The sequence below is a fragment of the Daldinia caldariorum genome (genome assembly GCF_022478825.1).
Source record: "Daldinia caldariorum strain CBS 122874 unplaced genomic scaffold F4812scaffold_3, whole genome shotgun sequence".
Classification (NCBI taxonomy): domain Eukaryota; kingdom Fungi; phylum Ascomycota; class Sordariomycetes; order Xylariales; family Hypoxylaceae; genus Daldinia; species Daldinia caldariorum.
The window spans coordinates 981,400-1,008,311 of record NW_025953039.1 but is presented as its reverse complement, the minus strand read 5'-3'; the positions used below and the strand labels follow the sequence as shown (position 1 = coordinate 1,008,311).

At 46.7% G+C, this 26,912-nt stretch overlaps 10 protein-coding genes and 1 non-coding gene across 11 annotated transcripts; 6 read left to right on the top strand and 5 right to left on the bottom strand.

The window, feature by feature from the left end:
• Positions 1 to 332: 332 nt before the first annotated feature.
• F4812DRAFT_268517 (MFS general substrate transporter) lies at positions 333 to 2,971 on the top strand. Its single transcript, XM_047930876.1, has 2 exons — positions 333 to 1,598; positions 1,668 to 2,971. The coding sequence occupies exons 1-2, from the start codon at positions 756 to 758 to the stop codon at positions 2,793 to 2,795; spliced, it is 1,971 nt and encodes a 656-aa protein (XP_047792833.1). The 5' UTR covers positions 333 to 755; the 3' UTR covers positions 2,796 to 2,971.
• A 1-nt stretch (position 2,972) lies between these two features.
• On the top strand, positions 2,973 to 3,985 carry F4812DRAFT_268536 (uncharacterized protein). The gene is made up of 2 exons (XM_047930877.1): positions 2,973 to 3,844; positions 3,937 to 3,985. The coding sequence occupies exon 1, from the start codon at positions 3,173 to 3,175 to the stop codon at positions 3,809 to 3,811; it is 639 nt and encodes a 212-aa protein (XP_047792832.1). The 5' UTR covers positions 2,973 to 3,172; the 3' UTR covers positions 3,812 to 3,844; positions 3,937 to 3,985.
• Positions 3,986 to 5,190: 1,205 nt separating this feature from the next.
• On the bottom strand, positions 5,191 to 6,130 carry F4812DRAFT_417923 (uncharacterized protein). The gene is made up of 2 exons (XM_047933211.1): positions 5,546 to 6,130; positions 5,191 to 5,476 (listed from the first exon to the last, which is right to left on the bottom strand). Exons 1-2 carry the CDS (start codon positions 5,726 to 5,728, stop codon positions 5,411 to 5,413), a joined length of 249 nt encoding a protein of 82 aa, XP_047792831.1. The 5' UTR covers positions 5,729 to 6,130; the 3' UTR covers positions 5,191 to 5,410.
• Positions 6,131 to 9,129: 2,999 nt separating this feature from the next.
• Positions 9,130 to 9,237, top strand: F4812DRAFT_t50. The gene has a single exon. It is a non-coding gene; the product is annotated as a tRNA-Thr (tRNA).
• A 534-nt stretch (positions 9,238 to 9,771) lies between these two features.
• Positions 9,772 to 11,681, bottom strand: F4812DRAFT_268446 (FAD/NAD(P)-binding domain-containing protein). The gene is made up of 2 exons (XM_047930874.1): positions 10,930 to 11,681; positions 9,772 to 10,875 (listed from the first exon to the last, which is right to left on the bottom strand). Exons 1-2 carry the CDS (start codon positions 11,418 to 11,420, stop codon positions 9,948 to 9,950), a joined length of 1,419 nt encoding a protein of 472 aa, XP_047792830.1. The 5' UTR covers positions 11,421 to 11,681; the 3' UTR covers positions 9,772 to 9,947.
• Positions 11,619 to 12,542, bottom strand: F4812DRAFT_268449 (uncharacterized protein). Its single transcript, XM_047930875.1, has one exon. It carries the CDS (start codon positions 12,433 to 12,435, stop codon positions 11,818 to 11,820), a length of 618 nt encoding a protein of 205 aa, XP_047792829.1. The 5' UTR covers positions 12,436 to 12,542; the 3' UTR covers positions 11,619 to 11,817.
• A 1,079-nt stretch (positions 12,543 to 13,621) lies between these two features.
• On the top strand, positions 13,622 to 14,611 carry F4812DRAFT_456524 (lipase; the record flags this gene model as incomplete). The annotated part of the gene is made up of 1 exon (XM_047937002.1): positions 13,622 to 14,611. One exon carries the CDS (start codon positions 13,622 to 13,624, stop codon positions 14,609 to 14,611), a length of 990 nt encoding a protein of 329 aa, XP_047792828.1.
• A 3,935-nt stretch (positions 14,612 to 18,546) lies between these two features.
• Positions 18,547 to 19,931, bottom strand: F4812DRAFT_456523 (P-loop containing nucleoside triphosphate hydrolase protein; the record flags this gene model as incomplete). Its single annotated transcript, XM_047937001.1, has 2 exons — positions 18,547 to 18,633; positions 18,726 to 19,931. The coding sequence occupies 2 exons, from the start codon at positions 19,929 to 19,931 to the stop codon at positions 18,547 to 18,549; spliced, it is 1,293 nt and encodes a 430-aa protein (XP_047792827.1).
• Positions 19,932 to 20,701: 770 nt separating this feature from the next.
• F4812DRAFT_417894 (uncharacterized protein) lies at positions 20,702 to 21,954 on the bottom strand. Its single transcript, XM_047933210.1, has 2 exons — positions 21,836 to 21,954; positions 20,702 to 21,760 (listed from the first exon to the last, which is right to left on the bottom strand). Coding segments are annotated over exons 1-2 (621 nt in total). The 5' UTR covers positions 21,838 to 21,954; the 3' UTR covers positions 20,702 to 21,141.
• A 224-nt stretch (positions 21,955 to 22,178) lies between these two features.
• On the top strand, positions 22,179 to 25,411 carry F4812DRAFT_417892 (uncharacterized protein). Its single transcript, XM_047933209.1, has 4 exons — positions 22,179 to 22,409; positions 22,546 to 22,629; positions 22,699 to 24,788; positions 24,847 to 25,411. Exons 1-4 carry the CDS (start codon positions 22,385 to 22,387, stop codon positions 24,937 to 24,939), a joined length of 2,292 nt encoding a protein of 763 aa, XP_047792825.1. The 5' UTR covers positions 22,179 to 22,384; the 3' UTR covers positions 24,940 to 25,411.
• F4812DRAFT_417888 (enoyl-CoA hydratase/carnithine racemase) lies at positions 25,214 to 26,812 on the top strand. The gene has a single exon (XM_047933208.1). The coding sequence runs from the start codon at positions 25,707 to 25,709 to the stop codon at positions 26,652 to 26,654; it is 948 nt and encodes a 315-aa protein (XP_047792824.1). The 5' UTR covers positions 25,214 to 25,706; the 3' UTR covers positions 26,655 to 26,812.
• Positions 26,813 to 26,912: the final 100 nt, after the last annotated feature.

Below are 26,912 nucleotides of genomic sequence, written 5' to 3'. Positions count from 1 at the left end.
CTCAGGATGATACTGTAGGTGAGATGTTGTGCAGACAGAAGGATTTTTAGCTTTGTACACTTGTATCGCTTTCACACCGCCAACATCCTGGCTGGGACTTGCTGTTTCGTTTCATAGGTCCTAAAACTATCACAGGCCATTCGATTCACCTTAGGATTTTGCAAGTAATCGAAGGACAACATAAATGACTTGGAGGAAATCAAGAAGATGCCGGTGATGAGTTACTGTTCGGCTTTGATCAAGTTATCATTGAGGATTGACTTGAACTCTGGGCTGTTTCGCTTGTGAGCCGGACTCACCAAACCCGGGACCACATTGTGAGATACAGCAAATAATACCCTTGTTCGCGTTGACTAGCGTCCGCAATACCCATGAGGCTCTACGACGATCTCACGCAGCGAGCGTCCGTGCCATCCTGCTGGTGAATGGAGATTGAACTCGGTTCTGCGAGCGTCTTTTTGTCGTTGATTTTTCTTCGTTCGCAACTCCAACGTGGTGTGGTGTTCGCCCGTCTTTAATATCGTATTAACATTCCATTGCGCTTTGGTTTCTTCGAAGTTGATCTTCGTGGGCCTGGTCGCCCCTTATACTAATTGTGTGTTTTTTTAATTGCTCTATTTGGTCGTTGGTCGCTTCGTGTGCCGACGATAAAGTTGGCCGCATCGGATAACGGTCGCAAGATAGCCACCTCTTGAAAAAAACGTGAACGAGGGGTTTCTAGCTGAAGGAGGGGTCATAATAAAATAATCATCGCCATGGCAAGCCTTGAGTCCACGAAGCCGATGGTGAAAATACCAAATATTAAGAACGGGTTACCTGCGAGACCAAAACCGCCAGTTAATTACCGGAAGACGCTTCCGCCGTTACCACCGCCATCGCCATTACCTTTGCCTTCATATCCCGGTGAGAAGAATAAGGGGCCGGATAACAGCCGAGTATCGACAATCTCGAGTACATTGGAGTCATTGCTGACGGTTCTGGGAGGGAGTGGAAGCGATGGAAGGTTATCATTAGGCATACCGTCGATGGTGGAGCGGTCTCCGAGACCAGTATCAAAGGACCTTAGACCAGAGACCGCTGCTACCGCAACAACTGTAGAAACTGCGATATCATACTCGACTACACGATCGCAACGAACTATCAAGTACGGCACGGGAAAATTTGCGAACGTCGAACTATCTCCGCAGCCTAGTGAGGACCCCGAGGATCCCTTAAATTGGCCATTATGGAAAAAGCATCTAAACTTAGGAGCGCTACTTTCCATGGTAGCACTAGTGGGGACGATGAAAACAGCTTACATCAGTGTAAACAGCGTTATCGCGATGGGGGAATGGGTCTCATATACAGCAGCGGTTGCCCTAACCGCCGTTCCCTTACTGTTATCTGGGATAACCGGGTTGGCTTCGTTAATAATATCGCGGATATGGGGCAAGCGGCCAGTATACTTGATTTCAATGGTATTGATATTTATAGGGACCGCTTGGAACACAAGAGTGAGCGGAGATATAGCGCAGAATATGACTGCGAGGGTATTTCAGGGATTGGGCTGGGGCGCTTTTGACACTCTAGTCCTTGGATCGATCCATGATACATATTTTGTCAGTAAATGGTCCTTAAAATCTTCCCTATGCTTTATATGCTAATTATATTAACTACCTACCTTACAGGAGCATGAAAGGCAATCCAAGATTATTCTTCATCATGCCATTTCAGTCGCGACTATGCTGGGCTCTCCGCTCCTTGGAGGTGTTGCTTCAGCTGGTTCTAAGGGATTTGAGTTGCAATTCGAGATTATGAGCGCTTTCCTAACGATCTCGATCTTCTTGATTGTGCTGGGCGCTCCGGAGACGGCGTACGATCGTGCTATATTAGACGTCCAGGTGCCAACCATTACACGTTCCCAAGCGCTCTGGCCTAATATAACCTTCACAAAGGCGGCCGTCTTGCGGTACGTGGCTGAGATGAAGCCTTGGTCATTCCGAGCGAACGAAATCAACTCATCTTTAATATTGCAAGCCCCCCGTGCGATAGCGGCCCCTACAAATGTGCTCCTTTTTACCGTCACACTTATCCCATATGCCGGTTTCTGGAGTATAGTGCATTCGCTTTCAATGCTCTTTTCACCCCTCCCTTTCATGTTATCCTCCGCATCCATTGGTTCCTTAATGACAGCCCCGTTTCTTCTCGCTACCCCTATCGCTGTCGCCCTTGCTTTTCCTTCGTTTCTCAAGCGCTTTTCGCGAATTGTCCATCTCGCAATCCTTGCTATTGGTACTACTTTGGCTTCAATTGGGATGTTAGGATTTGGTCTTTACCTCTCTGGCTCGATGAACACGCCTATAGATAGTGATGTGGAGCCTTTTACTATGCCGTGGAGTTATGGGCTGAACCGGGTCAGTCTCCCGGTGGCGTCATTCCTGCTCGGTCTTCTAGCAGCCGGGTCTCTTACTCTAGATAGCACGTTCTGGCCCGTCATCCAGCGATCCACGGCTTTCACTTCGGCCAGCCTGGCGGTTTGCCTTCGTAACACAGCGGATATGCATGGCGGCCTGACAAGCTTCCGGAATCTTGTCGCGGGTACCCTTATTCTAGGCCTACCTAACACGGTCCTCTCGTGGGATGACCTCAGGACTGCCACATTAGGTATGGGAATTACGCAGATTATCATAGCGATAGCAGCGTGTGGGGTGTACTGGTATTTGGATGAGAATTTGAGACGGCTCGACGGCCAGGTGATGGGTCTTATCGATTTGTCTATGTTGAAGAAAAATGCTAGCTTTTTTGAGACAGATTAAGTTAGGTGTTTCTACCTCGGGTGACTTACCATTTTGAGGTAGAAACTCGACTCCAGGGATACATATAAAAGGTATTTGTCAAGTTTTGAGATATTTTTAGGAACAACTACGCCATACTAGGCGCGATGACCCAAGTGACCATGTAAATAAATCCCTTACATGCGCTTTCGCTCTCCAATTCTTTTAACACTCCACTTATTAAAAGCTCAGGCGCCTGGCGGTCCCTTGCGCTGTGATTCACAAAGCTAAGACATATAACAAAATACCTACCTAACCCACCTATATTACGCGTCACTTTTAATTTCTGGTACTAGAGCTGAGTTACGATTTAGCATGATACGAACACCGCAAATTTCATCTTGAAACAATCTATAACCATGGATACAAGTGTTAGCGTCCCTTCGGCACCACTTACCGGCGGACTGTCGGATCCGCCTGTGAAGTCGAGTCGAAATATCGAAATTGAGATACCTCCCTCTTCTATTGCGGACGACGAGGCTTTCGTAGCGACCCTCGTGGGAATCATCAACGCTGCATACACCGAGACCGAAGCTGACATTTTCAAACCCGGCTACGTACGAACGTCTGTGCAAGACATAGGAACCCTCATAAGATCTGGCCAATTAGCGACTGCATCAGAAATCACTACTCCTTCCGGCGGTCGTGTTCCTCTGGGATGCATTTCTATTCAAAAGCTCAGCGACTCCCGTGCCGAGCTCGGCCTGTTCGCTGTTGCGGCTGAGCTACGTCGCCAGGGGCTTGGCCGGGATCTGCTCAGGTTTGCCGAGCAGTGGTGCCTCGACAATTTGGGGGGTCCTGGAGTTGCGATTGCGGAGCTTCACCTTCTATTCCCAACACACTTCGAGCACCCATTCAAAGTACGCCTGCAGGAATGGTATACAAGGAAAGGTTATCATCTTACAGGGAGCCGAGACTTTTTACTTGATTACCCTCAGTTAGAACCGTTACTAGCTGGGCCTACTGAATACCGCATCCTTCAGAAGAAGCTTACTTAGATAGCATCGGAGGGTACCTATATATCTAAACAAGTAAGAGTCTCTCTTAAATCATTCACGTGGTGCATACCACACAGATATACTTAGATATATGAAAAGAGCGGTTGACTACCTAACCTAGGTAGTTAATGTTATATTTATACCCAAGATCGGAATGTTTGTACGTGTTATGACTCTGGAGGTATAAGCAACGCCAGGTCGAGTAAACCATCTTTTCAGAGTTTCAGTACAAATGGCACTTTAGAGGTATTTGTCTCAAAATGGAGCCTTCGACGAAAAACAACCCCTTCCCAGTTCCGGGTCAGATTCCAATGCGGCATGGAGTACCCGTGACGTCGACTGTTGGGTAGTCCGCACTGGCCCATTCTGCATAAGGAAGGCGATGATCAGATAAATGATCTGAAATATTAGAACTCTGATAACCAAGAAGCATGGTGCCTGCAGACATTCTTCAAAGCAGGATCGGAATTCATTCGGTGTTGAAGCTCGTGTGTGGATCATCATGATAAGGAAGAGCTTAGACGCGCCATAGCGGTGAAAACCCCCTCCCCATGACGGGTCCTCCTTTGCAGAGCTCAGGAATAAGGTACGTTCATGAGAGGTTGAGTGCTTGGCATTTTAAAGGTATATAGGGGGGTTTACTCATGGGATTGACTTCCTCTTAGGTACAACTATGCAGCCTGGATCTTTGTCAATGCTCTTCGGGAGCAGTAACGTTAAGAGCCAGTGCTCAAGGTGGTTTGCCTTAAATGTTACATCGAACCCATCCTTGGTCCAAAGCTGCTAGCCAGAATCATTAAATCTAGCATTAAGAATCAGCGTTTGAATCGAAGGGATTTCTCCCGTTTCAACGCGTTTATTGATAACCTTCGAGGTCTGTCGTGCATTATCGAGGTTACTTAGGTCAGAGAAATAAGGTCGTCAGGATGTGATGTCTTGGTGAATACAGGTTTGAGGGCATCCGCTGTTGTCGCATCTCGGACAACAAATAGGCTATGGTATCCGTTATATTTGGGCTGAGAAACAAGCTGTTTGGCGATAGCATTCCGAGCCCCCGTAAAGCGCCGGTGACGGGACAGGTTTTGAACAAGATGTTTCATTGTGTAGACATCTTGTTAGTGGTATCTATGTTGATATCAAGATTTGACATAGGTACCTAAGGCAGAATATATTAAAATTGGTTAAACCAAACGAGTCTTTCTCCAACTAGGCAGTCCGGGCCGCATTTGATAATATTGGATATACACTAGATACTAATGTAGTGGTAAAATCGCTTAATAGAGACATGAAGGTCGGGTGCTGAGGTATGCTAGATGGTAACCCCAGATTAACGGATATTACTCCCAACCTGATAGTAGCTCTAGGTACAAACAAATACCGTTACTCGCGACAATCACTACGGAAAAGGTAAATGGGATATAAACAGTACCTAAGGTATACGAATATCGAAGGCGGAGTAATATTGGAGGTATTAAAACTGAAAATACTAAATACTAGAGATTGAGCCCAACGTAGGTCCTAAGGCCGGTACAAATACACGATATCAAACTCATACATGCACTTCACTCGCTGCAAGCGGGTCGGCAACCCAAACAGATGTTAATGCTTCCCGGGAATGAACTTTTCTAACGTCCTCTTCATTTTTCCGAAAGAGCCACGTCTCCTCTGCTTAATAGTTAGCATCTTTCGAGACTTGACATGTTCCGGATACCTAATAAGCAACTAGTAACCCACCTCGGCCCGCGCAGCTCGCTCCTCAGCTCCATGTATCAGCTCGTATTCGGCCTCTGCCGCTTCGTCTGTGATACCTCGCTTCGTCGCAGCTTCGTACTCATGCTCTTCTTGTTCAGCATGATGTATCATGTCGTGAGCGCCCCTAACGGCGTCGTCTGTCAATCCGCGGCCCTCAGAAGGCATAATTAATCTTTTTTTTTTGTTTGAGTGATGATAAATGGCTTCAATATGTCTGAATACTATTGAGATGTTGATGTTGATGGAGAACTAAACTAAACATTATCAACAATTGAAAGAAATGCTGGGATCTATATAATTGCGTTGAGTTCTTAGAAGGGCCATCTGTCTCATGATGTCTCGTGACGGATGACTTCATGTTCGATGTTAGGTGTGCGACGCTGCGCGAGCGAGACTAGCATCCCATTTGCAAACCTCGAGATCGACGCGCGCAAAGATTCGAGCATTTGTTCATTGTCACGTCATATGCCGTCGATCCACTGTCGTTCGTCTGGGGTAAATGCGGAGGAACGCGGGGGGAGAGCACATCTCCAACGCGCCGTCATCGCCGGCCATAACCTTAGATCTACAAACAAATCGATCGTGGCGCTAGTTCACGCAACTGCTTCACGTCATATGCAACATTTAGAAACATTAAGTTTAATTAGTGTATATGATGGTGCTGTCAATTTGAATTAAGTCCTGCCATCCCGGCTCCGCAAACATGGCATTAAATCGGAAATTCCGCCAGAACGTTCTAGCTCGGCAGATGGACACAAGGGTACCTCTGTAGGTCTTCAGGGCTGAAAATCCATCTTACCTTGGGATGGGAAAGAATAGATGCACTCACTACGAATTGCTTATAGTACACGATACCTCTTCACAAGTTTAGGCCATCGATGTCACGCGGCACAGCTCCAGGATACGCTAGAACTTCGCAACTATTCAGCGCGCACGCCAGTATCTCCTGTCACTGACAAATGCTTTGTGCGATAAGAATCTCACGACACATTCACACCACTACAAGCGGAAGCATTGCTCTCACCATGATAGCTAATAATTCCAGGGACCAAGATTCTAGATCATTGTTATCACCTTACGAATTTGCCTGTTAGCTTGCGGAGCTCTTTCTCTTCTTTTCCTTTTCTTTGGATACAAGAGAGCTAGCAGCTGTGTTACTCATCGCAAGCAATCTTTGCTAGCCAACGTCCCTACCGAGTAAGCAATTGAATTATTTCTTCAAGTACCTAACCTAAATAGCTGATAAGACGACGACCCGCATGAGATTATTACTCCTATTTCGTTATTTGAGGCATAGAGGTATTCAACCCAAGCCGATAAAATGGCATCTCAGTGTACGTCCTAGGACTCCATCCCGGTTTAATTTAGAAATAGTGCAATGTGTCGGTTTAGTCGTGCGTTTTTAAGATGCCGCCAACGGAGAGAGTCAAATGCGATGAAGGACGTCCAGCTTGCCGACGTTACATGAATCGCAATGAGGCGAGCATGATATTTCGTTATGAGACGAAAAAGGCGATCGACCGTGTTAGCGCTATGACGATATCCCCCGCCGCGATATCCCCGCCAAATTCTAGACGAAGAAGCCGATCTACGAATGGTGGGTCATGTTGAAGCCATTCCTCTACAGAATTTATTAACCCCTCTAATCTCACGGCCGAGGAGGTTTCCGGACTAAAGTTGCAGATGCAATATCCATGGACGAAGACCGTTTCGATTCATCTGAGGCCTAAACCCGAAGACGATGCTATCAATAAGTTGATGGTTAAATATGTTTTATACCCTTACAGCGAGACATCATCACCACGTTTCCATGAACATCTTCCTAGTCTATTTAAATAGGTGAATGTGAAAGGTCGCTCGCTTCGCTTTACGCTGGGCGGTTAGAGTTGCGGCGTATGCCGACTTGTCGAGGGCTGCGAATAACAATGCACTAGAAATAAAAGCCTTCCATTGCTACGGATTATCGCTCTCGACACTTGGAAAGTCGTTGGAAATAACGGGAAAAACCCCTGACGATTATGATCTCATGACTGCAGTTATGTTGGATGCATTAATAGTATCCAAGGCTCTTCCGCATATGCTAAAAATCTAGACTTCGTCGATAATCCTTCAATGAAAAGAGCTCATGCTCAAGGAAGTATGCAAAGTTGGGAGTCCTAATATATGACCAAGCCCTGTAAATCTCCCGTCAGAAACAGCTATTGACTCCAGTGTAAAGTGGCACAGATCTTGAGGCTTCGGGGGTCAGATCAGAACTACAATCCTCGTGGCTGGAGTCTATTTTGGCTCGCTCATCATACTCATCATAGAATTGTAGGCCAGCCTTCTTTCATAAGACAATAGGAATACCTCTTATTTACGACTTACAGCAAAATCAACAGTTGACTTTCAATATGAAATCCCTCGATGACTCGGAGCATTGGTTTAGTCAACTAGATGACGACATGCCGTTTGTTCGCCTCGAGAGAGGCTCTCTTCGCATTAGTAAGACGTGCGAGCGTGCGAGAGCGTTACAGCATGCCTTGACTAGCGGCAATTCGTCAATATCCGAGACCCTTAAAATAGTACGCGAGCTAATGCAGCTAGATGAGGAGGTCGTGAGCTGGGGCAGAAGCCCGGATGGTCTTACAGAACTTTAAGCGTCTCCGACTTGCCCCCTTTCCCAACTTCAAAACAGCCCCTGACAAGTGCCATTCAACTTCATTCGGACCTTTGGATGACCTATGAGTGGAATTGTCATTGAGCAGTGCGAATAATTGCTCATCAACAAGTTTTAAATTGTCTAGACGTACGTTGGCCCTCTTCGTTGTGGGCCGTGACAAGCATGCGAATACTGGATGAGGTAATGATGTTTGAAGCCATGGTGGTGTTAGGTAACTTCCTATCTACCTACCTAGGTAACTAACCTATAATGGTAGAGGTTGCAGTAATATGTATCAGCGGTATGCACTGTTTCGGCGTTTGGAAATCGATAGAGCCTCCCAGATTTTCATGTTTGCCCAGTTCGAAGGATGAAGCCATATTCAAGGTACGTACCTCGCGGCACTAACCGGATCCAGTAACCGGCACGAGATGCGCTCCTGCGCAGCTGAATCCACGACTGCCCCGACAATCCCATTCCGGTAGGAGTTAAAAATCCCGGGACGGTAGCGATCTATGAGGAAGGCACGAGATACTATATATCAGAAATCATGCATACCTAAGGTAAGAGGTATGTACCTAACGTTAGGTATATACCTAGTACGATGTCCTCTACTCTAGTCTCTAGCCTTTATGAGTTGTTCCGCGCGTATAAGTATCTTTAGAAGGGGTATAGAATTGACATAGTTATCAGCAGCTCTCTAGAATTTAGATCCCATTCCTTGGATTGTAGTTAATGGTGCAGCATCTTGTTGATAGACTGCTGCTTTTCTTGTTTCACTTACACCGTTCTTCGCTAAGGAAACTGCGATATAGGCAGCACTTAGAAGAAATATTCCGAAGTACGTCCGACTTAGAGCGCTTCAGCTTCTTTGTCGTAGCTGGGTACATAATACATTAGAGCCAGTGGAATTTTCAACAAATCAGCCCCTATAGCTCAGTGGTAGAGCGTTCCACTCGTAACACGTGATTCATAATCTGAATTGCGCCGAGACGAAATGGAGAGGTCCATCGTTCAATCCGGTGTGGGGGCAGTTAATTTTTGAATTTTTTTTCTTTTACATCTCAACTCTTTTTTTCCCTGAAGCTCCTAACTTGTTATGTGTTAGGTCTTGTGTACCTAGCTAGTAGTTAGCTAAATACACACTTACGACAAACGAACGGTACGGTCAATATTCACGTAGTTAGCATACAAATTTTATGGTGTATGTAAATAGATACTCACAGATCGGGGAGGTACCTTGCTCTCCTTGCTCTGGGGTTAGTTAGGTATGTCTGACTAGGAATTGTAACATGTGCCATAAACATCATTCATTATGAAGATATTATATTGATAATCTGATGGCACAAGCTGCAGTATATAATAATATAAGAATGCTAAGCATATTGACATGATATATGTACTAAAATTTGCTCAAAGCGTCGAAGCGACCACCCCTGCCTGTGAGGTAATCGAACTCGCATTTGCTAGCATCGACGTCGTTCCTAGATTCTCTTTCACCTAAAGTGTCCTGGATTGACCAGGCAATCCTCTCAGCTCCAATCCTAGCACCTATCAGATTCGGGGCGCCCGGTCCAAGTTGCAACCCAGCAAGTCTGCCGGCTATAAATAGGGGAACGTCATCTTTCCACTGCAGTTTATCGAGTTAGCTATGTTACGTGACTTGAGAATAAAATGGGACATAAGCATCTAAGATAGACTAAGGAATACTGGTGATAACTATCAGGACCCCGGGAAAAGGGATCAAGGAGCAAATAACGAGTAAATACGGGACAGGCTTACCGCCATATTCTCTGTGATACAAGGCAGGCCACCACAGCTCTCGATCGGATAGTCAGAGCACATCGACTTCAAAAAGGGAAGGCACTCAAAGTTGCTTTGAACACCGGTTGCGAAATAGATGTGGTCGATCTGATGGAGCGCTTGGCTTTCGTCCGATAGCGATACTGTCCAAGTTTCGGTGCATGGATCCCAGCTCTTACGCTTGATGGTGGTGTTCTGCAGTAAACATAGTCGGCCAGTAGAGATATGCCGCTCGAGAAGCTTCTTATACGGCGGCGTAATACTACCTCCGTTCCGAGCATTCTTTATCTTCTCCCATCTCTCCTCAATAGAGTCGGAAGTCCAGAAGGCAGCCTGCTCGAAGTTTCGGAACTTACCCACCCATTCCAGTCCTACATCGAAAGGCTTCACTTTAAGGGGACCGCGCATCAATAGCCATACCTTGTTTACTCCGCGACGAATAGCCAAGTCAGCTAATTGGGCCGATGTTAACCCTCCACCAACAATAACGACGTTAACTTGGGATCTCGCTTTGATTTTTTGTTTGACGCGAGCAGACGGAAATTCCTTGATATGCATAGCATGGGTTGCCCCCTCCGTCCCCTCTGTGAGATTGTCGGGGATTTGAGGGGGGTTACCACCTATGGCTAACACCACAGTCTTTGCGTAATGAACACCCCTACCTGTTCGGACTGTAAAAACTTTGTCTACTTCAGAGACGTCTTCGAGGTAGTCGTATCGAATATCTTCAACTTCTTCATGGCTTACAACATTACCGCGTAGCCCATAACGATCCATGATACATCCGCAATGAGAAGCGAAAAGTGGCGTCGAAGGAACGAAATAGTCGTTTCGATCACGCTCGTCAACAGTAGGCTCTGTCCGCGGTCTTTCATAATTAACTACGCCTGTCTGTATGGGAAGGTTGAATAGGAAAGCTTACATTCTTCCAGCCCTTTCTCTCTTCTTTCTTTGGTGTTTACTCAATTCTTTCCCAACACAGCCCCGAAGCTCGGTTAGCTCATTACCCCTATCATTTCTATACGTGAAAGCCAATAGACCATCTCGTTCCGCAGGGTCGACGTGAAAAAACATGGGACTCCGAAGGTGGGAAATATCGAAAGTCATGAATAGAGTATCCCATCGCGCCATCCAACAATTATCCGTAGCGTCGAGTACTAGAAGATCCAGTTCTCTACCACCTGGCGAAGCGACAGATGACTTTCGGCGCATCTCGGATCCGTTCCTATGATTTTTAATGCTGGCTTGATTTCTGTGTTTCCGTATCCAGTGATATCTTTGATGTTCGTCGTCTGAGAAGTTGGCTGCCGGCATACGTTCGGACAATCGTGCTGCGACGGCAAGGCCGCAAGGTCCTGCGCCAACGATCACAACATCGTGAATCCGAATATCACTCGTCTCTTCGGTAGCCATGTTTCCTTGCTGGTTTTTATGAGATGCACATACAGCAAGTGTTCAATAACCCCTGGGTCAACTGGTGGCTATAAGGGTACAGGTAGGAGAACCCTGATGGCACCTCCCACTTTGACAGCGATGACGAATGATCCCGAAGTGACTATTTCCTGGAAGTTATTCGTTTAAGCGCATTACATCCATGACCACTCCCGCCATTGCAACTTCGTTGTTTCGCAAGGAACCCCACTAAGATAGGTCGGGAAGCCAGAGCGATACATACGAAACATCTCGCTTGTCTTCTCGTGTTCGACGTCTGATACTACCTAAGGTACATGGTCATGCACAGTTGCCAAAGTTATTTTCCCTGATGAGTGGTGAACTTCGTATCATCGTGAAGCTATTAAGACAAGAGCTCTTATTCAAAATGTTCGGCGACGTGATGAGCCACAGCAGTCTCATCTCCTTCAAATTCGCCACAGACTGGGCATGTTGCCGTGGCCGATGTTACATCCGGGATAGCATTTGCCACCGTATTACTCCTTAAGGACCCATCTGGATGGTCAGCAGTCTGCTTGGGACCATTTTTGTTCTTGCCCTTACGCCTTGAGGGAACTATATACGCGCTTAAGTCAGCCTGCTCAGGTGGAATTTCAAGCGGCTCTTCCAGCCTCGCATCTCGATAATGCGGGCGACGCGCACCACGCAGCTGTGAACTTGGTCCGCCTATCGCTATCGAATCCACCGGCTCACCTCCGGTTGGTGTTGAAGGACCTCCCGATGCTGCTGCATCCGCGGAGATAGTATTTGATGTTGGAGTTGTGCTCACTGTACTTATTGTGCTCATACTCTGAACCCGTCCGATGCGACCATCAGTAAGTCGCACTTTGATACCACGATGGTGATCGCCTCGCGTTAAAACATCCCGCACAGTTCCGCTCACTTGGCGGCCCGTGCGCTGGTCAGCTTTCAAAACAATATTCACTGCTGCACCTGGAACTACCTCGGTCGTCTTCGGAACTCCACGGTTCGCCATGGTGATGGTGTGCAGTGGCGTCTGGGGATGGGATGGGGGATGGGGGATGTGGGATGTGCTGAGATCGGTAAACAGATTGGGATCAGATCTAGGTATTTTACTTTGATAAAAATATGACGAGTCTGAAAAGTTACTCTGTTGCTCTTGGCCCCTCCCCGATATAAGGGAGGGGGTCACTCCTCCATACCCTCTAATTCCAAACACCCGTCAACTCGAATATACGCTTTAATGCACTCCGCTCCAGCGAGGTACGAAGTACTTCGTACATCTCCCTTGAAATTCCATGGCTCTGGGATTTGTTCTTCTAGCTTCTACCTCTCTACAACAACAAGGTGAAGGTACCTTACCTTCTAAATAAAAGTATTAATCCATGGATGATTGCAGCTTGCATGCAGCATGCATACAAGTTTCGTCACGGGACTAGGTTCTTATAATTGACAGAATCGGGAGCGATTCTATGCATATTTCCATCTTCGGCCGCGTTTCTTCAAATTTTTAATTTTTTTTATTGCCGCGATGCGCAGATCCTGATCCGTCACCATGCAAGTGACGAGTCGTTTTCTTTGGAGAGATATAAAGGATTGTATGCACTAACACTTACATGAAATATTACCGACCACCATCGTTTCAACCTGTCTTACGATAAACAGTCAGAGATGTGGCAAAAATGAAGCCGTATTTGACTGAAGCATGGGTTTATCTGGATGCAATTCCAGGCGTAGATAGTTTACAATTGGAAAATATAGCAGAGATATAGCTGGGTTATTTGAACCCTAAATATATTTTACCTTGGTTCGAGATTTGCGACTTATTTCGCTATCCGCTCGGGCGGGAACTGTATTTGCGGAATCGATCTCCAAAGCCTCGTCTCCTTCTTTACGACCCTCACCGACTGCCGGAAATTTTCTTTGTTCTACTTCATACGATTGGTTAAAGTAGTCTCCAGCTAGCTCTCCATCCCTTGCAATGGACACGCTAGGTTAGCTTGTCACCCATCGACTTAACCAGCCCCTGTTCCTGTATCGCTCCGATATAAATGTCAACCGTCTCCTCGACCACCAACTCCTTGGGAGCGCTTAGCACCCAAACTCCCAAGGGCCTTGCAACTCGACTCGGAAGCCCGCCCTCTACACCACTCCTTACCCCGCTGGACTGACTATCTACACAAATCACGGCCTCACTCAGGATGCACAAGATTTTGGCGGGGCCAGCTGACCGCTTGCCAAGACCTCCTTATGACGCTGAGATAAACGCGATATTCAAAGCTCTAGATAGTACGCCTGAGTTCTATGAGGTCGAGAAACTAAGGAAGGACACGGCAGCAAGGATTCAGCCCCTCACGAAGGCTCTACTTACCGACAAGAGTGTCAAAATCGAGGACGTCACAATCCCTGGGCCTCGAAGGGATCTAACGGTGTCAGTTGTACGACCAGCGGCGGCAACGGGTGATCAACATCCATGTATATTCTACATCCATGGTGGCGCTTTAGTCGCAGCAGATCGCTTCGCGGGATTGGATACTAGTGTCGTATGGGCCAGGGAATTCAATGCCATCGCCATCAGTGTGGAGTACGGACGTGCGCCCGAGAATACCGGAACACAGCCTGCAGAAGACTGCTACGCGGCGCTATTATGGGCTGGTAAGCACCTCTCGGAATTGAGAATTGACCCTAGCCGCCTGCTGCTGTACGGCACGTCAGCTGGGGGCGGGTTGGCTGCAGCAACAGCATTGATGGCACGTGATAAAGGTGGCCCAAAACTATGTGGCCTTGTCCTTGAGTGTCCCATGCTGGACGATAGGAACGAAAAGGTCTCGTCCCAACAGTTCTCTACTGGCCCATTTTTCAACTCGACTTTAAACAGGTTTGCCTGGCGCTGCCTCCTTGGGGAGCGCGTTGGGAGCAGCTCTGTCTCCGAGTATGAAGCGCCCGCTCGAGGGCAGGACCTCTCGGGGTTACCACCGACATATCTTGACTGTGCGTCTGCTGAACCCTTCCGGGATGAAATCGTGGCTTTCGCCTCTAAATTATGGGAAGGGGGGGTCCAAGCAGAGCTTCATGTGTGGCCTGGTGGCCCCCACGGATACGAAAGAATAGTTCCTACGGCGCCCTTTGCCAAAATGGCGAGGCAGACCAGGCTGGCCTGGATTCGTCGAACTTTCTTTCAAACAGCCTAAGGGGCTTGGCTATTAAAACTGGCATTGCTATTATATATGATAGCTACTACGTAATCACATTATGTGGCTCCATGGTCAAACAATTCTGTGGCCAAACGATACAGCGGTCTGTGGGAGGTTGTCTGGACTGATACGGGTATGGGGGGCAGGTATGCCTCCTATCCGCCCCACGTATATATCCGGATTGTGCGTACACAACAGAAAATTCAGGGCTTGATTTTACATTGGCTACCTATATAGATTTTACTATTGCAAGAATGTACAGTATTCGCTAAGCTTCGTTGGATGTATCTTTTTAGTTGGTAAACAGCCCTACCAAGTGTTTCAGGGTGTATTAATATTGTCTGCCATAGTTAGATTCGAAAAAGATTGATACAAAATGACCTTATTCTGACTTCCATATTAGTATCAACGGCAAAGATTGCCCGAATCTACCGATTAAAGTAATAACTAATATTCTTTTATTCGGGTCGAGCCGACGCGAACATGAAATAAGCATATTCTTTCCCTTATGGGCCAACCAACCTTATAAAGATTATAGAGACTCATTTCTCCCGCCTCACTTTTCGTTTCATTATCCCTGTTGCCACGCGAAAGAGACCACAAAGACAAGAGAAATAGTTGAAGCTAAAGTAGCAGTTACTTACTAGGGACAGACTAGGGAGGTGGTTATTAACATAGAAGCTCAGACCATCACCTATCCAATAAATCACCAACAAATATTCAGCCCTTCTGGAAAGTATTCTCCGTTTAGCAGTTGGGCAAGTAAAGGTAGGATACTTTCTTGAATGGACACGCGTCAAGGACCCGCCCAGCCGCCCCGAGGGATGGTGCTTTCATCGAGATCTCTCATACGACCGTGTATCTTTCTCGCCATCCGAAGACAATACCTTACTTAGGTAGTTTTTATTGAATATACTGCGCTCTGACATGGATGAAATAATAGCGTGCGGTTCTCCATATTATCTATTACGCATGGACGTGATTTATCCCTGTCGCCGTTCACGTCCCTGTGCGTGGCGTTGCCATACCTATAATATTTGGTCTATAACCCCAATTGAAATAGTAGAAAGCAAGCAAATCGTTACCTAGGAATTTCTATCTTACTGGTATACGACTAAGGCGGTAAAAGTTAATCAATAACCGCATCAGCTTCCACCTGATACTTCTAATGCAGCCACCATTCTCTTTGCATTCAAGCAAGCATGAATTATGAACAACTCAATCTTGACAGCATCTAGAACGGGCACTTGCAATACGTACGTCAACATCACACCACATTGATCAGATCATTCTAGCATATAGGAAATCCAAACTCATTATCGGCTTTTGTTTAGGTTATGTCCGAATACCGCCCTGAGTCGATCCCAAGATACCTAACTTACCTCCTAGTCTGCCTACAATACCTGTCACGACATTATCGCCTAGAAAGACTGGACGCAATATACCAAATATTATCAAGGGGTTCTCTGCACCGAAAACAAGATAGCTACCCCTAAGGTACCTAAAGTGAATTTATGCCTAAAGAAACATACAAACTATTCCACGTGAAAAAACACCATCTCGATAATACTATTAGGTTTCCTACTAGAAGACAAGCAACAAGTTACCAACTGTCAGATAAAAATGGTACCTTACACTAATAGAAAACCAAATGTAATAAATCTCGGCGGTACTTCTTGTATTACAATGACGTATAGCATATAGTATATGATCAGCCTATCCCACTAATTGAAGCCTACCAGGCAACCTAGTTGTCTTGCAAAGTATATCACATCCATGTTGTTGCTTAAAGGTACCTTGAAGCAACTTTGGAAGAATACCTTTTAGGGCACACTTCACCAACCTAAGGATATACTTCTACATAAATCAGAGGATAGGCTTGATATAGCAACGCTATTAGTTGGATATATATCTTAGAATAACTACCATAAAGGTATAATTAGGTCCTTACCGTCTTACAGGTATGCTAAAGAACTCCTGATGCCAACTATATTAACCAACTATTCGTTAACTTAAATACCTATACAGTGACCTCAAACTTCCTTTACGACGCACATGTAGACAGCTTAGACATGCCAAGCAAATATACTTCACCCGTACCTTTATCCCCCCATTGAGCCTCGGCGTCTAGCTCAAGCCATCCCGCACAAAGTGTCCATCTAACCCACTTCTATTGACATGTACCGGGTACCTGGTATGTTTTTGACTAAGGTAGGTACCTAATCATCCCACGCCTTCTAAACAGCCCCCAAGTCCTAGGATTCGGTGTCCCAATCCAGCTAAATGCATAGTACTTTACAACTCCTTTTCAACATAGAATGACACGTCACTTTCAACCTCTAATGTGAACAGATTTACATTTTAGACAGTCACGATTATGCTAATGGAGGTCTTTAACGCTACGTTCTTTACTTAGCAAACCTCGAGCCAAGTTATTATTCGAACATATTCTATCGTATAATAGCCTGAACACGATACTGCGTACTTGCCTGGGTACCAAGGGGCCGTCGATGTGTAATATACCCCAGGTAAGTATGGAACTAGTCACCTCTTATGTAAAGATCACGATGTGAATAGTGCAAAGGGAAGCTCAAAAAGCCATGTATCCGGGTAGACACGGACAACATCCGAATTTCGTGTTGTCCGACAGTTAAAGCCACTCAATCAAGGACAACTTCACGGTCCTTATGCAATGAAACGAGTGCACATTACTTCACGTATTCAACTTCATGATTCCACAAGGGCCAGTGTGACAGTCGATAGCAATATCTTCCAGGGGGGCTTCATCGTCGCGATACGCTTTGGCTGGTCTATCTTTACCCAGCGGGGTCGGCTGACCGTCCGGGGATGCATTTAGGGGCCCATCACCCAAGCACCTACATCCGCCGTTAGCATCGTCGATTCGAACTAAGAAGCAATGTACCTCATATATTAGCAACTCGGCTTTGAACTATCACATCTCCAACTGCAAATATATGAAAGTTTAAAATCGAGAGAACAACTCACAACCATAGGTAAATAATCACCTACCAATTTCATTTTCATTGCGGCATTTGCGGGTATATCATCCCGCGTAAATGTAAGCAGCTGGTTGGAGCAAACGTGATGAAATTCCCTCAGCCTCCTAATAAAATCTCAGTCCGCATGTATTGTACATGCAAAAAGCAACGCCGTAAAATCGGCTACAAGGGGTGTTCAACTAGTTGGCGAACAAGGGCGTGGCCCCTATGGAGTAACCCCGCGGCAGGGGGGGGAGGGGGGGGGGGGGGGGGATAAGCTTGCAGTATTCAGTATTCAGTATTCACCACTATTATTCTCACGAACTTGGCACGCCTCGAGTGAAACATGTGACATGATATAGAAATGGGAAGCTATCTGTTCATCGGAGCCCTCGCTTCGACGTTGATCTGTACCTCCTAGGGGCCGGTAAAGGCAAAAGCTCTATCTATACCTTAGGTATGTGATCTTATTAATGCAAGAATCCATAGACGTGTTTCTAACTCAACTAGAAACAAGAAAAAAGCCGCCCCTATTCGTGGCTTGTTTTGAGGTTGGATCAAGTTCATGACATGGGAGTAATCAGGAGATAAAGAAATAAATAAAAAAATAGCCGCTTGGGGCGCGCGGAGTTGTTCCGACCCCAACGTTCACGTCTCACAAGAGAAAGAAAAGCCCGTTGAGAATGATGCAATAGCGAAGGGGCGTCTGAATCGGTGTATGCACAAGTAACAATTTCGAGGTCACCGGTGTATCAACTATCAGGAGGGCTTTTTACTTCGACCAAGTCATGATACGTGGAGCTTCTACTAATAGGTATACCTACTCCATCAACTGTAATTGTATTAGTCGGTAGGTAGGTACCTGATATCAAATTTCCCGGACTCCGACCTAAACCTCCGTAGACCCTTTTGCGAAGAGCAGAAAGACTTTTATCATTTTCTGCTGCCTCGCTTTCCATCAGCACTCGCTGGCACGTTCGTCTGTCTGTTTTCCCGGTGGTGATTCTTCGTGACTCGGGCCTACGTTTAAGACTGGTCAGCATCCTAGAGGTATCGAAGTAGGTAATATAGTAAGTAGAGCTATTAGGTAGCCATTATGATGTCAAACTTACTATTTTTGCAAATTCAAGTGTCTGCTTGGTCGCTTGCCAATTCTCCTTCAGAGGGCTTATCATGATTAACATGAGCGTCGTGTAGTCCTTGCCAAGAAAGGGCTGCAAAGCCGTCGTGAGGGTATTATTTCTGTATGTCGGCGGTTCATTCTTGGCCAGGCTGGTCAATACGTTTCTTAGCTCCATTAGTGACAAGTTGATATCGTTGCCTTCCTTGAACGCAGTACCTGCGGTTTGTGCTTGCTCCGTTCTCTCGAAGCCCGCGAGATCTATAAGGTTAAGTCGACCTTCGTACTTTAAGCCGCTCTCATTCTTAAGTTCCTTAACAAGCTTAAGACTAATGATAAAATGGGATCGAGAAGAACTGTTATTCAGGGCGGTTGCGCCGAAATGTCTGTTCTTCATCCCGATGTCAATCAAAGCGCTAAAGTCATCAGCTGTGTCGAGCTCATAGAACTCAAGATCATCAACACGACGTGTTTCCCGTCTTATCCTTTTTCTACCTGCTTTTAGTGGTTGTAGTTTCTTGCCGTATATTTCAGAGCAGCATCCGCTGATAATCAATTCAATATCAAGATCACGAAGGCGTTTCTTCTCATTAAATATCATGATACTCGCCCTGGGAAGTATGCCATCGTTCTTGTAGTAGACCCCCTCTTCCCGATGTTCGACTTCATCTATGTTGCTCATTGTATACGTCTTGCCAGTACCGGATTGGCCATAGCAGAATATGCAGACCTTCTTTCCGTCCAAAGCCGATTGTATTAAATGGCTTATTCCGTTAAAGATGTTGCCGTTTGCCTCCTCAGGGAGGTAAACTCGGTCGAACTCATATCGCAATCCTTCTTCTAGGATTGCTAACTTGGTAGCATGGTCATAGAAGTACCCCGTCTCCGTAGTGTATTCTAACAATGGGCCTGAAGTATCCGGCCGGATGCGACACATTACGCGCACAATTCCCTGGGGTGCATGGACTTGCTGGAAAAGTAGATGCTTTCGCTTCTTTTCTAAGTCTAATTTACTGACCAAGGTTTCGATTTCGTCGTTTAGCTTTTCATTGCTACCCGTCTTTTCCTGCAAATTTACTTGAAGCAATTTCTGACTCCGTATCTCTTTAGCTGAGCCTTCTGTTTCTCTTGATGTACGCTGTAGCACTGCGTCTTGTTTTTGAAACATAGTCTCGTGTCTAAGGAGTATTGCCTGCATTTTTTTGACCTGGTTTTTAAGTTTTCCAACTTTAGTATTGAGTTCCTGAATTTTCGTTGTACATTCGGGTTGTATGCTGCTATGTCGCGAATTACTCCCAGTGTTCTTCCATTGGAGCGAAGCGATGATGGTCTCTAACAGTGAATACATTTCGGTGTCGTATATTTGGGCTTTTTGCTCGTAAGGATTGTTTCTTCGACAGTTCTCCCTGGCTGCACTAATTATGTCAACTCTACGGGCTTAATAACCCAACAAAAGAGACTCGGCCCTTTTATCTTTGGGTTTTAGTTGTGTCCCATCTGATGATATTCTTCTTGTAGTTTCTACGCCGCGTCCGTGTGTTGCCATCTTGATATAGTTGGTCTCTTCTCTTTTCCTTTTCTGTATAGAATGATCTACCTAGTACCTTTTATTTAGGCTTGGCATCAATTTCCTCGAGATAGCGATGTCAACTATTTAGTACACGATGAACCTTTGCGCATCATCTGGATCCAGCAGAAAATGCTACAGGGTGTAACTAAAGAGCAGAAACAACACCGTTGTTCAGTAAGCATCCCTAACCTACCACTACGGGACTCTATGGCTATATGTGCTAAATATGTTCTTTGTCTTACACGTCTACTCTAGAATCCTATCTACTTCTTAAGCACCTAACTTATGTCGGCACCCCAAGCTGCATTGTACCTATTATATGCTTTGGCATAAGTCATTGCTACGATTCATCCTATAACATAACTATTGAAAAGTCGGATTTGACTATCAACGTTGTTTCTATAGTAGATCCCCTGGCTTGTTATTTACCTAACCATCATGTCAAATACAGAGAAACCCAGGAATGCGTTAAATACATAGAGGTACCTATTTCACGCTTCTCTTATCCTGGCGGAGAAATACCTTTTATTATAGTTTATGCTGCTAACTTGATGGCGTATATTTGTTCAGATGTTGGTAGTAAGTAGTCTGTTAACCTTTTACCTAGTTGTTTACTTAGATCTAGGATCGGAACCAAGGTCGGTGCTGATTCTGTGGCAGCTTCGTCACTTCGTCACTGATGTTAGATGCTGCACCACACGTCCTAGTGATACGCTCAAAAACTTGAGGGTACCGTCGCATAATATACAAATTAAGACATCCATATCCATATATGTAATCGGCGACGTGGATGATGTGATTCAAGCCGACCTGGGTAATTATACACGAGATCTGGACTCTACCAACCCTGTTTCACCAACTCGCTCACCCTTTTTACGCAAGCCTTGAATCCCCTTTGGAACCTCTTCTGCCACCTTTCACTCTTGAGCCTCTTTCGCTTCAGACCCGGCCGCTCGTGAAACCTCTGTTTCTGTGCGTCATAACGGACCCTGTTTCCTGATACTTGGATGTTTAAAATCTGGAACGTCCGCGCTACATCGGAATTTTTGGTGACGTGAACAGTACGGCCAGTTCGCGGGACCAGACGTACTGGGGGGCGGGTAGGTGCTGGTCGTGGTTCTACTATTTTGTTTCTGTGAAGCTCGCCGATTTCGAAGTCGATCTCGGGTGCGAGAACGTCATTGTATACAGAGATATCTGGCTTTTTTATTCCATCGTCTTCTTCCTGTTCTCGGAACGGATCGGACCATTTAGGTGAAGTATAGTTCTGAAATCGGGCTCGGGATAGAGGTGACCTAGGAGAGAGAACAGGGTCCTTAGGAGGGGTGTCGCTGCTATCGACTGACCGAAGGATCGGAGAGGTGGATATCAGCCTTATGTTTGATATTATTGATGCTGAGCTTCGGAGGAGTGGCGTTGATCGAGCGGCGACTTGCGCTACCCGGTAAAACTCGGCCCTATGGAGGATTAGAGAGAGTATAAAAGGTAATGCGTATTTTAAGTAGGTATCTATTTCGAGTATTCGAGCTTACATCTTAAGAAGGATTGACGGAACTTGGGGTCAAGTCTCTAAATTGAGAGACTTGAAGAACCAGAAGGCTTCCTCCGATGTTTTTTTGCGATTGAGGAAAAGCGAAGCTTCCAATCTTCCAATCGTTGCGTTGCGTTCGGTTCGGGTTTTTTTTTTTTATGTGCATCCGTACGGTTTACATACATATCAGGTACCTTAGGTACATACTTTAGGTACATGTAGGTAGTATGTACCTAACCTATCAAGATAAGCCCCACGCGTGGCTGTGCCTAATCTTTTTAGGTACCTAGGTACATACCTAGGTCCCTTTCCACCAGTAGTAAACTCGTCCAATTAAAACGGAACCTTGTCAACATCTAAATCTCGTGCGAATTAACCTCTTCGCGCTGCTGAACATTTTCGTTACCTCTTATCAAGTCTTTTTTTTTTTTTTTTCTTTCATTCGAGTCCTTGCGATTCGCATACCTCGTTTCGCCAATCTACTCAGCGCTCCTCCCTACTCCTACTCCACTACGTTTAGTAGAATCTGATAGTATTCAGCATTTCTATTATGGCATATAATCCTTACGGAGGAGGTAAGTACCAGGTAGCTACTTGATCTATAGATATCTACATTTCTATCTATATCTGACCTGCTGGACGTGTCCGGTCCGGTTCTCGAAAGAAGTCTATAAGGACCAGAACAATGCTAACAAAACAACTCATCTGAAGTGCCCGGCTTCGGCCCGCCTCCGACGTACGGTGCGTATCCTGGAGCTGGCGGTGCTCCAGGTGTCCCGTCTGCTCCTGGTCTAGGTAAGTAGCTGTCGCAATCCGACTTCTCGACACCTACCCCTTGGTACCGTATACTTATATCTACTATAGGACCTCCTCCAGGCATGTCTGCCCCAGGAACGGCGCCACCACCTGGCGTTCAGCAGCACAACATCAATCAAGCTAATCGACCTAGCGGTCTGCCATCAAACTTCCAAGCTCCTCCGAACATGCCCAACATAAACTTCAACGCCCCCGTCATTCGTCTCGGCACCTCGACGAAGCCTCCTACCCCAGGAATCCCTGGTCGCAAAGATAGCGAGACCCCTAGTTCTGCTGGTCCCAGAGCGGGAGTAGGGATGGAACGTGGTCTAGATCAAACACGACAGGCTATACGTGAGAACATGCAAGCGTTAGTGCCGCCTACCAGAGAAGAAATTGTGCGGACTATCTTCGTAAGTGGCATTACGGATGGTATTAGTGGTAATGAGGGCATCGAGAAAATACTCGGTGCCGCGGGCAAAGTGCGCCGTTGGGATAGAGCTGTCGATGCTGGCGGGAAAGAAATGACGTTTGGCTTTGCCCAGTTCGAAGACGCCGAGTCCCTCTGGCTTGCCTCCGAAATCTTGAAAGATATCGAAGTGCCCGTGAAGAAACAAGTACCCTCGGACGAGCCCGCGAGCGATGACGACACCTACGCGAATTTCGAAAAAGCAGTTCTTCAAATCAAGCTAGATGAGAATTCGACGAAATACCTCGAGGCCTATAAGGAGAGTAGACCTGATGATGCCGGAGCAGAGGCAAGACGAGAAGCTGCTAGAGGTGCGTTGAAGCAGATCATAAAAACTCTCTTTTATCCTCCTTCGCAATCTAGTGCAGACGCAGATGGGGACGTTCCCATGGGTGACAGTTCAGCTCAGAACGGCGAGAGCGTTGAGGTGGTTAATATCCCCTTGGCACAGGAGGACGAATTAGCCGATATCCCTGCTGAGATGCGCGAGACCGTTGCTGCCGAAATAGCCGCTTTCAGAGAACGCAGCATCAAGCGGGATATGGAACGCCTAAAGAGAGAGGAGGAACTTGAGGCGATGGAGCGTCAAAGGAACGGCGCATCTAGGCCCTCTAGATTAGCATCTCCTCCGCCTTCCAGTTCGAATACTATTCCTCTCGGACCTCGCGGTGTGCCAAATGCGCCATCCGGCCCAAAGGGACAGAAGTCTGATATGGGCAAAGATTACAACAGGTCAATAAATTTTATTAATGGCGGAACGACGAATGGTGGTTTATCTTACAATAGGGATGATGAGGATGACTCAGCTAGCGATGAGGAGCTAGAGCGCCGTCGTATCGCCAAGCAGAATGCAGAGACTGAGAAGCTTTATCTGGACGCTGAACGCCGATGGTTAAATAGGGAGAAATCTCGCACAGCTGCCTTGGAACGAGAGAAGGAGCGTGACGAGTCAGACGCAAAAGATTTTGTCAAGAATAAAGAGAAAGTACTCCAACGGCTCAAGCATTTCGATGACGATGCGGAAGCATCTCGAAAGTCTGAGGAATATTACAAGGATCGAAGCGCTTGGATTAGGAATCGCACTGCATTTAGGGCTAGGGAAATAGCAGCTGACGATACGGATCGACAAGCTGAAGAGCAAGAACGCGTCAAGGAAGAGGCAGAGCGCGAGCAGGCTAGAGGTATGGCCGACTCGTTCCTTGAAAGGCAAGCTCAGGAGATGGAGCAGCGGCAAACCAATAGGGTTGGAATTGCCGCGCCCCAACCATTTAAGCTGTCACTTGGTGCAGCTGCTCAGAAGGCACAAGCACAACGTGCCGCGCCACAGAGGAAGACCATTGCCGAGGTTGAAGGTCTTCTCGAGGACGAAGACGAGGATGCGAGTTCGAGGCGGCAACTTATACCTATCCAGTTCGAGCCCGCGGCCGCTGCGGCTATGTCGGATGAAGAACGTGACCAGGCCGTTCGTGCGTTGGCGCAAGAAATTCCCAACGAAAAGGAAGGACTCTGGGAGTGGGATGTCAAGTGGGATTACTTGGACGAGAGTGTTATTCGCGAAAAGCTCAGGCCTTTCGTCGAAAAGAAATTGGTGGAGTATCTTGGCGTCCAGGAGCAACTTCTTATTGAAGTTGTGGAAGAGCATCTTCGGAAGCACGCGAAACCTAGAGAGCTAGTAGAGGAACTGGCAGAGGTATGTGACCGATCATGATGATATCGTCGAATTATATACGCTAACTAAAATATTCTAGGCCTTGGATGACGAAGCCGAAGCTCTAGTTAAGAAACTTTGGAGGATGGTTATTTTCTTCACGGAGAGTGAAAAACGCGGGCTTTCTGCATAGATGAGAGGTAACTCTTATCTCTCGTATTTTTATTTATTGGTCGTTTTCTGTGATACACTCTACTTCGGTAGTAACTGTACAATGGAAAATTTAAAAGTTGGTCTTGCAATAGTTAATAATTCAACTCATAGTTTCAGATATCTTACGTATGGGGAGGGAGCATAAGGGAAGGAGTGGAATGCCCTTCGGATATCCGGTTGGTGGGAATGAGCCGTAGTTTTCAGACGGGCATCTCAGCTTTCATGATGAAAGTGATAAAAAACAAAAAGAAATAGGGACTCTATGGATAGATAACAAGAGCTATTCTAGTAATACAGAGTATAATGGAGCTATGCGGCTACGCGTTTTTGTAGTACCAATTATATTTTGGTGGTTGAATCCTACCTGTAATGTTCCTATACGATAACCCCTATTGTGGAGTGAAATAACTTGGATACGTCTTTGATACATGATACCTGTAGGAGGTACCTAACCTAATGCAACGTGCTGACCTTGACCGTTAGGAGTTGTACCCGCGGCCCCGGGCCCGGTTTACGATTTGCGGAGTATAGTGGATCTAACGGAATGCCGAGGCAATCCTCCATAATGAAACCCCACTTGACCGGTCAAAGTAAATTAATTCCAAGGTGAGAGAGTTGGCTTAATAAGACGTTGAACTTGAAAGTCTTATTAGGTATTTAATTTACAAATTCTACTAGGAATTGACATTTGGAACTCACCCCCTTTTTTTTTAACCCGAGACAATTCAATTCAGCATTCAATCCACTATGTCTTCCCAACCATCTTCTCCCATCACAACACCACCACCCACCGTCCCAGACACCATAATCTCATTTCCGCAGCCTCACGTCCTGCTCGTGACGCTCAACCGCCCAAAACAGCTCAACGCGATACCGCGCCCCCAGCACTTCGCCCTCGAACGCCTGTGGGATTGGTACGATGCCGAGCCCGCCCTGCGCTGCGCCGTGATCACCGGCTCGGGGAGGGCGTTCTGCGCAGGCGCCGACCTCAAGGAGTGGGATACTCTCAACTCCTCCTCCTCCTCTCCTGACAGTCCCGAAAATGCAAAAGCATCTTCGGCAGAGGAGGAAAGCAGTCACCAGCAGCAGCAGCCGCAGACGAAACGCTTCCCGCCCGGCGGGTTCGGCGGCATGAGCAACCGCGGCGGGCTGAAGCCGATCGTGGCGGCGGTGAACGGGATCTGCTTCGGGGGCGGGATGGAGATGGCGATCAACTGCGACCTGGTGGTGGCGGCGGGGTCGGCGAGCTTCAGCCTCCCCGAGGTGACGATCGGGGTGATCGCGCTGGCGGGCGCGCTGCCGCGGCTCGTGCGCAGCGTGGGCAGGCAGCGGGCGGCGGAGATGGCGCTGAGCGGGAAGAGGTACGGCGCGAGGGAAATGCTGGCTTGGGGGTTGGTGAACGAGGTTGTGGAGGGCGGCAAGGATGATAAGGATGATGATGGTGGTGGTGGTAGCAAGGCTGTGCTGGAGAAGGCGCTGGAATGGGCGCAGCGGATCGCGGGGAACAGCCCCGACGCGGTGATCGTGTCGCGCGAGGGGCTCAAGTTAGGCTGGGAAAGCGTCGGGCCGGAGCAGGGGACGGCTATCCTGCTGAAGGGGTGGTTTGCGCGGATAGAGAAGGGGGAGAATGCGGTCGAGGGCGTGAAGAGTTTCGTTGAGAGACGGAAACCGGTTTGGAAGAATAGTAAATTGTAAATTAAATACAGGTAGGTACCTCTACCTAACCTAACCTAACCTACTGTAATCACTCAAGTTATTGGGTTCGCTTTTTAGTAATTACCTAGGCTTGGCATGCTAATATAGCCATTCTAATGTTCATTATGCTCTTATAATATCCACATGATCGACGAACTCTTACAAAATAAGTATTTCTTGAGGGTTTCCCCAGATGTGCCTACCTGAATCTATTAATAACATATGAAGATAATAGTTTCATGATCAATGTAATCCAAT

What these genes read in the sequence shown, in the direction of transcription:
- F4812DRAFT_268517 (XM_047930876.1), top strand. Translation starts at nt 756, where the DNA reads ATGGCAAGCCTTGAGTCCACGAAGCCGATGGTGAAAATACCAAATATT. An exon ending in CGATCCATGATACATATTTT is followed by an intron (nt 1,599 to 1,667) that starts GTCAGTAAATGG and finishes CCTACCTTACAG; the next exon opens with GAGCATGAAAGGCAATCCAA.
- F4812DRAFT_268536 (XM_047930877.1), top strand. Translation starts at nt 3,173, where the DNA reads ATGGATACAAGTGTTAGCGTCCCTTCGGCACCACTTACCGGCGGACTG.
- F4812DRAFT_417923 (XM_047933211.1), bottom strand. Translation starts at nt 5,728, where the DNA reads ATGCCTTCTGAGGGCCGCGGATTGACAGACGACGCCGTTAGGGGCGCT. An exon ending in AGCGAGCTGCGCGGGCCGAG is followed by an intron (nt 5,477 to 5,545) that starts GTGGGTTACTAG and finishes ACTATTAAGCAG; the next exon opens with AGGAGACGTGGCTCTTTCGG.
- F4812DRAFT_268446 (XM_047930874.1), bottom strand. Translation starts at nt 11,420, where the DNA reads ATGGCTACCGAAGAGACGAGTGATATTCGGATTCACGATGTTGTGATC. An exon ending in AGAGAAAGGGCTGGAAGAAT is followed by an intron (nt 10,876 to 10,929) that starts GTAAGCTTTCCT and finishes TAATTATGAAAG; the next exon opens with ACCGCGGACAGAGCCTACTG.
- F4812DRAFT_268449 (XM_047930875.1), bottom strand. Translation starts at nt 12,435, where the DNA reads ATGGCGAACCGTGGAGTTCCGAAGACGACCGAGGTAGTTCCAGGTGCA.
- F4812DRAFT_417892 (XM_047933209.1), top strand. Translation starts at nt 22,385, where the DNA reads ATGGCATATAATCCTTACGGAGGAG. An exon ending in ATATAATCCTTACGGAGGAG is followed by an intron (nt 22,410 to 22,545) that starts GTAAGTACCAGG and finishes ACTCATCTGAAG; the next exon opens with TGCCCGGCTTCGGCCCGCCT. An exon ending in TAGTAGAGGAACTGGCAGAG is followed by an intron (nt 24,789 to 24,846) that starts GTATGTGACCGA and finishes AAAATATTCTAG; the next exon opens with GCCTTGGATGACGAAGCCGA.
- F4812DRAFT_417888 (XM_047933208.1), top strand. Translation starts at nt 25,707, where the DNA reads ATGTCTTCCCAACCATCTTCTCCCATCACAACACCACCACCCACCGTC.